This window comes from Trichechus manatus, unplaced genomic scaffold, assembly GCF_000243295.1.
Source record: "Trichechus manatus latirostris isolate Lorelei unplaced genomic scaffold, TriManLat1.0 scaffold00081, whole genome shotgun sequence".
Classification (NCBI taxonomy): domain Eukaryota; kingdom Metazoa; phylum Chordata; class Mammalia; order Sirenia; family Trichechidae; genus Trichechus; species Trichechus manatus.
This window is the reverse complement of record NW_004444017.1, coordinates 11,878,365-11,890,338: the sequence shown is the minus strand read 5'-3', so window position 1 is coordinate 11,890,338 and position 11,974 is coordinate 11,878,365. Positions and strand designations below refer to the sequence as shown.

Below are 11,974 nucleotides of genomic sequence, written 5' to 3'. Positions count from 1 at the left end.
CTGATGCCCTGAATTTGGACTTGTAGCCTACTGGACTGTGAGAGAATAAACTTCTCTTTGTTAAAGCCATCCACTTGTGGTATTTCTGGTAGAGCAGTACCAGATGACCAAGACACCACCCATCACAGCCACAGGTCACTGTCACTCAGCTCCACCATGGTGAGACTTCCTACAATGGTCCACTGCTCAGCTGTTCTGTTTGAGCTGCCCACATGAAAGCAGTCACCTTGTATTTGACCTTCGACTCTCCATGAGGTATCTGATTCCGCCTGCTGCCACTACTTAGAACGCTATCACCACTTCCAGAACTCCTCTATTACGTTAATGCCAACTACATCGGACCTCCATACAGAAAACACTTTACTCAGGCCACCAACACAGTGCTGCAAACCTACTCTTGAACTCCAAAGCTTTTTAGGGCATCTGTTCTCCTGGTTACTACCACTGAGACCTTATCATTCCTCTGCCAATGGATCTCTGAGGCCCCTTTCTCTTCAGCCAATCAAGAAATGCCTTCCCCTTACATGTTACACTCTGTGCATGAAGGGTGGGGGTGTTTAGAGTGGAGCCGTTTAGATCCATAAGTGATACAGTTTTTCAGTTTTACCACACAATCCTTTCTTTCTTAGAGAACATAATAAGCAATTAACAAATATTTATTGAGCAGATGTGTGAGTAAATGAATGAATGAACTGGTGTTATTTAGTATGTGAAGCCCAGCTCCTTCTATGTCAGGACCAATGGGTCAGACTCCTTCCTCACTTAAGGTCATTTTTGTTCTTTCAAAAACTTTATTACCATAAGGCCCCCACTGGTATGCTCATCTCCTTTGCACACTCCATCAGATACGTCTAAAACACCATTATGGAAAAGTCCAAGTTGGTTCTCATGGTATTCCTACACACCATTCAAGTCAAGGAATGTGATCACAGATACCAACAAGAGAAGAATGAGGTGAGGTAAGGTATCAGTTAATTTAATTCTAAACATTGGCATATCTGAGCCTCAGCTCAAGACCCATATATTTATTTAACAAGGCCTACTGGGTACCTGTAAGATACTAATTATGTGTGATCCCAAGTCCAAAAGCAAACAAGAAAACTGTGAATTGTGAGTTTAACCAAAACAATTTTTCCAACTGTTTTCTAAAAATACTCACTTGTAGATGTTTTACATTGTCAACTGCGAGAACCATCACTTCACTCTCCTGAAACACAACATCTATTTCTTGCTTTAACACTGTTACAGAGTTCTTACATACTTTCTTTGTCTCCCAGAGCTGTTTAAGAGATAAAGAAACTAAAATAAGATCACTGTATGTTATCAAAACATTCTCTGAAATAATGCAACGACAAATCTTAATCTTAAAGCAAGATACAAACCATACTTCACAATCAAAATGCTGGAAAATTTTCAATTATTAGATTACAATTCAATAAATATTTATTAACACATTCTATAGTAAGAAGCAGTAATAAGAGTTATGGGCTCTCCATCCCAAATGTCTCCATATGAAACCTAGTTCTACCTAAAGCTGTCACTTTGGGCAGGTGACTTAACACAATACTACTGAAAGCTAAAGACCTGCTCCTGATTCTCAAACTGATACTGGTCCACAAGAAGATAAGGAGCCTGTGCCAGAATGTAAATCAAATACACTGTTACAATGTTACAGTGTGCTTAGTGATACAGTTGATTTTTTTTAACAAGACTTTCTTGATGAAGGAAGCAGCGTGCTGATTTACATTATGGCTCAAGCTCATTGAGAATGGCACTTTAAGTAGCACTGACTTAACCTTTCTGTGCCTCTTTCCTCAGCTATAGAAAGGACTGTGATAATTAGTAAATTAGTACATGTACAGCACTTTGCACAAATGTTTGACATACAATAAGTACATAAAAAATTTTAGCTACTAGCTACAATTTGTACAAAACACTATATTAGATGCTACAGGGACCAACCAGGGTTCCTGCTCTCAATGAGTAAGATGTAAGTGTGAAAAAGTCAGATGAGCTGTGAAGCACTGGACCTAAGGATTAAATAAAAACTGTATTAAATTCAAGGCAGAATTTGATGAGCACCATAAGAAAATGACATAGAGTTATATGGCATTAAAGGGGAGAGACACTGAGACATTACCCCAAATGGAATATTAGGAAAGGCTTCACAGAAGGCCTGATGGGCCTTGTAGGATAGTTGGGATTTCAACAAGGAGAGATACAGGAAAGTAGGGTATTCTGAACATAAGAAACCATATAAGCAAAAGTACAGAAGAGAACTATAAGGTGTTTGGGAAAATATGAGCAGTTTAGCATAGGTAGCCTATAGGAAACTGGAAGAAAAGACTGGGAACTGAAGGAGGCCATACTATATAGAAATTTAAATGGTAGACTTAGGAGTATATATTTACTTTTGTAGGCAACAGGGAGCCACTGTCTATTTTTGAGCAAAAATACCACGATTGTATTGTATATTAGGAAAATATCTTGGAAGCAGCACGTCTAATAATTAACAAGTCAAAAAAGACTTGTGGCAGAGACTAACACAACAATACAGGCAACAGGTAATGATGAGGGCCTGAACTTGGGCAGCAAGGTAGAGATACATGATTGATGATGCACAGACATAATCTATTAGAACTGGCAAGTAACTGGATATGAGGATTCAAAGTAGAGGAAAGAGTCAAAAATTACTCTGAAGAATCAAATGTAATATATTTAAATTAACCAAAATGCATTTTAGTCAATGGACTTCTCCAGCACCTGGCCCATGGTAATATTCAAGAAACATGTATTGAACAAACGAGACTATTATATTCCATACCATAGCACTTTTTCAGGTGAATATGAACACAGCATTTCTTGTTTTAATTCCCCCAATGCAGCCCATCAATGTCTTAGTTTGGAGGAGATTTAACACACTATTAGAAAATGGTTAAAATGAAAATTTCAGTATTTCTTACCCTGATTGTCTGGTCATCAGAAGATGTCAAAAATGATGATCCATCAGGAGAAAACATCACAGAATGAACCCAACTTAAATGTCCTCTGCAGTCAGCTACTTTTAAACACGGGTCTATATTCCACAACTACAGAATAAACACAGTACATAGGAAATCACATTCATAAACATTTTGAATATAGCAAGAATACTGAAAATAGCAAGAATGACTTAGCAATACCCCTTTCTAGGAATATAGTCCAAAAAAGACACTAGCAAAAATACAAAATGACTTACACAGAAGATTATTCATTACATCATTATTTTTAGTAACAAAAAAATGAGAAACAATCCAAATGACCATCAAGAAGGAACTGTCTGAATAAACTACAGTGATTACAACTATGTACTTGCATAATAAAATACTATGCAGTCATACAAAGGAATGAGAAAAATCTTTATACACTAATAATAAGTAATCTCTCAGATTATCTTAATAGAAAAAAAGCAAAGTGCAGAAGAGTATACATATTATAAAAACCAAAAACACTAACCCATTGCCGTCGAGTCAATTCCGACTCATTAGCAACCCTAGAGGACGGAGCAGAACTGCCCCACAGGGTTTCCAAGGAGCAGCTGGTGGATTTGAACTGCCCATCTTTTTGGTTAGCGCTGAACTCTTAACCACTGTGCCACTAGGGCTCTGTATATACTAAACCTGTTGCCATTGAATTGATCCTGACTCACAGGGGCCCTACAGGACAGAACAGAACTGCCCCATAGGGTTTCCAAGAAGCAGCTGGTGGATTAGAACTACCAACCTTTTGGTTAGCAGCCTGAGCTCTTAACCAATGCTCCACCAGAGCTCCACATATACTATTCTACCTTTTATAAGAGATGGAAATACAACTATGTGATTATACAAATGGTTACAAATATAGCTCTATATGTCTATATATAAATATATAGATATCTGCATATACGTGCAAAAATAAAGAGTGGAAGGTTAAACCAAAACCAAAGAAAAGTTTCCTATGAGGAAGAAGTCCTGGTCGCGTCCTGGTGGTTAAAGCGCTTGGCTGCTAACCAAAATGTCAGTGGTTTGAACCCACCAGCTACTCTGCAGAAGAAAGATGTGGCAGTCTGCTTCCATAAAGATTCAGAGCTTTGGAAACCCTATGGGACAGTTCTACTCCGTCCTACAGGGTGACTGTGAGTCAGAATCGACTCAACGGCAGTGGGTTTCGGTTTTGGTTTATGAGGAAGGTAGAAAAGAGTGGAGGGGATAGGGATAAAAGTGAGACTTCTCTAAATATAACTTCTTATACAGTCTTGACTTTAGAATCATGTGAATGTTTTACTAATTTAAAAAATCAATCTAAAAAAATAGAAGGATAAACATAAGCAGCTTCCATATTCAGACTATTTTCCACTAATCCTGTCATCTAATCCTTATTTCAAGTGACTAAAAACCCCTAAAATAAATGAATGCAATAACTGTAACATGTACACACTTCTTGTTATTCATGCTTATTACAAACTGTCAAAGTCTGTCACCAGCCAGGCTGTACTTTGTCCTGGGTTCTGTTGCAAATTACTCAAATTTATTCTGGTCTAATGAAGTACCATATGTTCCTGAGTTCCTCTCATTACACTATGGATTACAGATTTATTTTATGATTTCAGAACTAGATGAACAAAACAAGTAATTTTTCACAATTTTTCATTCAGTGAGTTCTATGGTTACAAACTAATTATGTGAAATTTTATCTGTTTTATCTCTACAGTCCAAACTGGGGCACAGAGAGCTAAAGACCAGAAATGAAAGTGGTTTACAACTGGAAAACATCCCTTGAAAGCCCTTCCCTCTCTTCCCTCGTTGTTTTCCCCACCTCTCCCTCATCATTTTTTGTCACTCAGAGCCTCCAAAACAGAATCCCTACATGACAGTGCAAATAGTTAATGCACCCACCTGCTAACAGAAAGGCTAGAGGTTTGAGTCTACCCAGAAATGTCTCAGAAGAAAGGCCTAGCAATCTACTTCTGAAAAATCAGCCACTGAAAACCCGGTAAAGTAGTTCTATTCTGACACACATGGGGTCACCATGAGTTGGAACTGACTCAACAGCAACTGGTTTAGGAGTCCCTGTGTGGCATAAACGGTTCAGTACTTGGATACTATCCGAAAAGCTGGAGATTCAAATCTACCCAGAGGCACCATGGAAGAAAGCCTTGGCGATCTACTTCAGAAAAACAAGCCCCAAAAACCCTATGGAGCACAGTTCTACTTTGATATACGTGGGATTGCCAGGAGTTGGAATTAACTCAACAGCAACTAGTTTTTGGTGACATTTCAAGAAGGAAGATATTTCTTGGAGCTTTCTAAGGACAGCAAAGACTAAGGATTTTAGAACTGACAGGAAAGGCTGGAGGCAGAGTAAAGAGGGAGTTACTCCTCCAAACCAAAACCAAAACCAAAAACCAAACCCACTGCCGTCTAGTTGATCCTCACTCAAAAGCAACCCTGTAGAACAGCACAGAACTGCCCTGTGGGGTTTCCAAGGAGCAGATGGTGGATTCGAACTGCCAACCTTTTGGTCAGCAGTTAAGCTCTTAACCACTGAACAACCAGGGCTCTGTTGCTCCTCCACTCCTCCTAAAAATCTTGACAAAACTCAGAAAGAAAAATCCCAGCAACACCCTACCTTTAGGATTTACAGGTATGGTTTTAAGATCTCCTAGCAGATCGAATCTTCCAAGCCTCTGTCTAGAAGAACACCTCCCATAGCACCCTACTTCTTCCCATTGTTTTGAACAGCAATGGAGCTTTTTTATACTCATTGTCTCTGCTTCAGGAGCCCTGGTGGCATAGTGGTTTAAGTGCTCAGCTGCTAACCAAAAGGTTGGCAGTTCAAACCCACCAGCCGCTCTGAGGGAGAAAGATGTGGCAGTCTGCTCCCATAAAGATTGCAGCCTAGGAATCCTATGGGGCAGTTCTACTCTGTCCTATAGGGTCGCTATGAATTGCAATCGACTGGACAGCAGTGGGTTTGGTTTTGATGGGTCTCTGCTTCCACCGGGAAGTTCTTCGGTATTACTGTATGTATCTGTTTTACTTCAAATTAGGAGGCGGCTACAGAGCTCATTCCCTCATTCTCATCTTATCTGTCAATGCTGAAGGGTTATAGCTCAGCAACTCCCCGCCACACCTTCATAGTAAGGCACAAGTTTGGCAACCTCACTAAAAACACCTGAAATATGCACAGAACACTGAAAAAGTGCTTGCAGTAGTCAACGTTCCCTTGAGGAGCAGTCTGTGAACCAAGTAAATTTCCCTATTTTCCAGATAAAGACCCCCACCCATCTTCTTGGAACTGTAATCTCAAGGGGCTTCAAATCACCTGGTGGTAAGACCCACTAAAGGAATGAAAAGCAAGAAAGCTTGGAAAAACTATCATGTTTAAAGAATAAATATCAGAGAATTCATTGCTTTTTGAACAAATTAGAATAGTAATTCACTGGGCAAAATTCTTCCAGGGCAAGTTAGACATAGATTCTGAGTACAAAATCTATCAGGTAAGTGAAAAATTATAAGCAAGTTATTTATAAGCCATTTTATTCGTAAGTGCTTGCCAATGAACATCCTATCTTAACCAATTCTAAATATAATTTCCATTTTATCCTTCTCCATGATCTAAGAAATCTGAACTGGGTCATCTCTCATCATTTCTTTTCCAGAAGACTCTGTGCTTATACTACTTAGGAGATGCCACGTTTCTGCCTAGGAAACTAATGGTCATTCTGTTGTTTCCCCAGACTCCAGCATTGCAAGGCATTCACTAAATGTTTGGTGAATAGTACTGTCATTCCCTGTCACACTGCCAAATCAAGTCTTCAATCACTGTTAAAGTGATAAAGTTGGCTATGTAGTTTAATATAGTTCTTTAGGCTCTGATGAAAACATTCCATCATTTCTCAAAGAAGTATCCTCAGCAGTTAATGGTTTCGGCATCCCATTCTTCGTCATCCTTGTACCTCTGGAGACCCAGACATCACAGAGTAAATTTGATTACTCACCTCCACACAGTACTGAGACAAAGCCACCACTACCAAATGGTTACAAGGAGAGAAGTCACAGTACTGGATGGTACTATGATGTCCTGTGTGGATTTTTGCCAACTGGTCACTGGTATCAATGTCAAAAAGCTGTCAACATAAAATATAGAGATATCTATGAACATAAAATATTCTAAAGCATAAGCTATACCCAAACTGATTCTAAACTTATTTTTAAAAGAATCTCCTCCCATTTCAAATGGAAAACATAAGATTTGAACAAACACTTCAACTACTGATAATCAGCATAATTACTGACAGTCATAAACATGACATAGCTCAATATACATATACTTTTAAAACACTGCTTATCTTGAACCATATTTTTTATAAAAGAAAATCCATCACAGATGATCTCTCAAGATGACCAAGAGAGAAATAAAACCTTGTGAATAAATGAATGAACAAGCCGAATTAACATAAACAGCAAGTTCTCCCTAATGCCTGTTAATTCAAACAACAAAATGCATACTCAAAAGTGAAGATGATCAAAATAATATAGAGCAGAGGCTTGCTAAAATGAAAATAGCTCAATTATTTCTTTTTCTTTCTAGAGCTACCAAATTACTCCATTACAATCAATCATTTCCTCATTTTTGAATAAAAAAAGCTATTTTTGAGTAATTTAAGCCTCTTCATTTCAGTTCCTGAAAGATTATGTTGAATATATACTTTTGAAATTTTTCCCAAATACAAGAACATCTGTACCATTATACAGTATATGGATTTAAGACCAAGTCATAGTCCTCCGGAAGGAAAAAAAAGGCTTCCAGTGGGATCCATAAAGGTGTTTAGTGAAAGCATAGCCCTATGTGCATGCACAGATGGCAAGCAGCACAGGATGGGGCGGGGGGTGGGCAACAACAAAGGACAGGGAATCATAGTTAAAATGCTTCCCAGGACGGGGCATTCTTTTTCATTTGTTTATTCTGGAAGTTTAAGTGAAAGTTTACATTTCAAGTTAGTCTCTTATACAAAAAATTTACACATACATTGTTATGTGACCCTAATTGCTCTCCCTATACTATGACAGCACATTCTTCCTTTCCACCCCTGATTTCCCATGTCCATTCAGCCAGCTCCTAACCCTCTCTACCTTCTCATCTCACTCTGGACTGAAGCTGCCCAGTCTCATGTATCTGCTTGAGCTTGGAAACACACTCTTCATGAGTATCATTTTATGTCCCACAATCCAATCTTTGTCTGAAGAGTTGGCCTTGTAAATTGTTTTAGTTCTCGGCTGATGGAGAGTCCAGGGCCATGCCTTCCAGGGTTCCTCTAGTCTCAGTCAATTAAGTCTGCTTTTCTTACTAGAATTTGAGTTCTGCACCCCACCTTTGTCCTGCTCCATCAGGGGCTCTCTGTTGTGTTCCCTGTCAGGGAGGTCATTGGTGGTAGCTGGGCACCATCTAGATCTTCTGGTCTCAGGCTGATGAACTCTCTGGTTTATGTGGCCCTTTCTGTCACGACGGGTCATTCTTAAAAATTAGTGACTAAAGATGAGAGAAAAAAACCTGGCAAATGCTGAATAGACAGTTGTCCCAATTATCTGGGTAGCAAATAGAAAAGACCTAACTAACGACAGGGGTGGACTAAAAGCACAAAAGAGCTGGAAAGAAATGAGAGAAACCAAAAGAACAATCAAATCCGTTGCCGTCAAGTCAATTCCGACTCATAGTGACCCTACAGGACAGAGTAGAACTGCCCCATAGTTTCCAAGGAGCGCCTAGCAGATTTGAACCACCAACCTTTTGTTTAGCAGCCATAGCGCTTACCCACTACACCACCAAGGTTTCCAAAAATAAAAGAAGGAGGATGGAAAGGCCAAAGAGTAAGAAATTGGAATCTGCATGTAGGTAAGGGTGATCTCAGGGTAGGTATTTTAACATGGTAAAATAGGGAGCTGGTCTACAGACTCTTAAAACAGGAAGGCATTTCACACAATATAAAATTACTTTTCTCTCTCACTAGAACGGGTCTTTTAAAATCTTCAAATACTGCAAATTCAGTGGTTCCTTTTCTGTTTCTACAGACTAATTAAAACTAAGACAAAAGGAGGTCTTTTTTTCTCTTCGTTTCCTGCTAAAGACACATAAGCCTATAATCAACCAAGGTCCAAAGGACATAGCTACTAGATGAATAACAATCATATATACAGTGCCTCAGTGAGTTTTCATATAACTATATTGTATATTCCTATTATGCTCTTTAAAATAGTAGTATCCCTTATTCAAGTCTTTTAAAATTACTATTAAAACAGAATGTCACTGAGCTATGAATGAGAAGACCCAGCTAGCTCTCTCAGTCAAGGTTTAACTTTGGGAAAGTTATTTGGCTGCTCTGAACCTCAGTTTCCTCATTATAATCATAGGACTACTGCAATCTGCTGTGTCCCTTAGATATTGATATCAAAATAAAATATATAAGTGACTTCTGGCAACATGGCGCACTAGGCAGAAATACCAAGCCGTCCCTTCACAGCAAAGATCCGAATAACTAAGCCAAACAGAGAAAACAGCAATCCTGAAAGCCTAAGCAACAAATGAAGAGATAAAGAACTCAGCCAAGCACCAAATAGAATAAGAAACTGACAGAGAACAGAGAGCGAGGAGACATACATGCAGAGGTCCCCTATCAGCTAACGCAGCACGGATCCGACATCTTGGACTCCTATCAGAGACCAGAAAACAGGCGGTTCGAGAAAGCAGCTTTACAAAGCTTCCAGCAGGAGACAGAATAACCGGTAACCAGCAATATACGCTTTCCCACTCCCCACACTTCTTCACCCCCACTCAGCCTCCTCTGCTTCCCGCGTCCATGGTCTCTTGGCTGGCAAGCATGGGCTGCTTGGATTCCACCCACCCGCACTGGCCGACTCCCTGAGTGCCATTTGCTGGCTGCTGGTGTTGCTTTTTTCCACTTCTTTTGATTTCTTCCTTACCTCTCACCACACCTCCCCTCCTTTCACTCAATACCTGGCTCTGTGCACCATCTTTGCTTCTTCCTAAAAGGCTGTGAAACTCCGTTTGAATGTGAAATTGCTTCCCCGTCCGTGCTGCCATGCTGGTGGGATCCCGGGGCTTTTTTGTTTGTTTTGAATTGTTTGTTTGTTTTCTTTTTCTTTTCTCGAATTGGGAGCCCGTTCTAGCCGGACATTACTGCACGGCTTGGGACCTACCCCTCAGCTTCTGCAGACGCGCAGAGGGATCCCTGAGAACATTTCTTTTTTCATGTTTTTTTGGGGGGTTTTCTTGTTCTTTTTTTAAAATGCTTTGTTTTCGTTTCCCTCTTTTCCCCTTTTTGTCTTTCTTCAATACTCAGTTTCTCGTCTCTCTATACCTTCCTTCTCTTCCTGTTCCCTGAATATCTGGCACTCAGTGACATCTCTATGCCTTCTAGCCAGGCCATACTTCAACACCTGGGAACAACTTCCCCAGACCTCGTAGCCGCACTGGTGGGATCCCTGGGAGCTTTGCTTTGCTTTTTTCTTTCTAATTTTTATTTATTCATTCTTTTCTTTTCTTTTTTTTCTTCTTCTTCCCCTTTTTGTTTTTCTCCATTTCATAGTCTCTCATCTCTCCACTCCAACGGCAAGTTCCCTTAGCATTCTTTTTTGTTTGTTTGTATGTTTTTGGCTCCTGTTCCTCTCTCCTCTCTCCCATACCCATCTTAGCTCCACACATCACAGTCTCCCCGCTCCATCCTGCATACCTGCACCATGCGCTTAACATGACACCACCAAGCAGCATAGGCACGGCCTACCGGAACCTGCCCTGCACTGATTACTGGCCCACACTGGTGGCCATAGTAAGTGCCACAAACAACGCATCCCAGCAACTCCTCTTCAGCTAGACCTGCCCTGCTGTACCATATCTGAGTGACTGACCCTGCCAATTGGAGAAGGAGGCTAACATTATCGTGTCCACAGACGAGCAAACAAAACATACAGCCCACCTGCTCAAACATAGCCAAATAAAACAAAAAAACAGGATGAAACAAACAAATCTACAATCAATAATCGAGAAAAATAACTACTGAATGCCCCGAAGACAGCAGACAATATCAAAACATTTACAAAAACAGGACAGGATGGTTCCAGTAGGCATCCAAAATAAAACATCAGATGACTTTCCAGTAGAAGAAAAAGCACTAGAACTACCTGATAGGGAATTCAAATCTCTAAGACTCAGATTTATCCAAGAGTTGAAGGAAAAAGCACACAAAAATGAGGAAAAAATAGACAAATTCATGGAAAAGGCAGACAAATTCATGGAAAATACAGACAAAAAAATGGGAGCATTCAGGAACATAATGTAGGAACAAAATGCCAAAATAAATACACAACTAGAAATCATACAAAAACAACAATTAGAAATCCAAAAGATAAACAAGATTTCAGAAATGGACAGTGTCATACAAAGGCTGAGGAGCAGATTTGAAATAGTCAAAGACAGGATCAGTGGAATTGAAGACAAACACTTGGATACAACTCTGTTTGAGGAAAACTCAAAAAAAGAAAGAAAAATTAAGAGACCCTGAGAATTACGTGGGATACAATCAAAGGCAAAAATCTGCAAGTGATCAGAGTTCCAGAACAGGGGAAGAAAACAGAAAACACAGAGGATTACTGAAGAACTGCTGACAGAAAACTTTCCCAGTATCATGAAAGATGAAAAGCTGGCCATCAAAGAAGCTCAGTGAACCCCATATAGGATATACCCCAAAAGACAATCACCAACGCATATCATAATCACACTCGCCAAAACCAAAGACAAAGAATCTTGAGAGTAGCTCGAGAAAAACAAAAAGTCACATACCAAGGCGAAACAATAAGACTAAGCTCAGATTATTCGGCAGAAACCATGCAGGCAAGAAGGCAATGGGATGACATATATAAAACCTTGAAAGAAAAAAATT

At 39.7% G+C, this 11,974-nt stretch overlaps 1 protein-coding gene across 4 annotated transcripts in view; it reads right to left on the bottom strand.

The window, feature by feature from the left end:
* APAF1 (apoptotic peptidase activating factor 1) overlaps positions 1 to 11,974 on the bottom strand; it is a 99,670-nt gene that overhangs the window by 24,317 nt on the left and 63,379 nt on the right. For all 4 annotated transcript variants that reach the window (XM_023735744.1, XM_023735742.1, XM_023735743.1 and 1 more), the window contains exons 18-20: positions 7,019 to 7,147; positions 2,964 to 3,089; positions 1,160 to 1,279 (exon numbers count right to left, since the gene is read on the bottom strand). In XM_023735744.1, the coding sequence (XP_023591512.1) occupies positions 1,160 to 1,279; positions 2,964 to 3,089; positions 7,019 to 7,147 (375 nt within the window). The remainder of the gene's footprint in view (positions 1 to 1,159; positions 1,280 to 2,963; positions 3,090 to 7,018; positions 7,148 to 11,974) is intronic.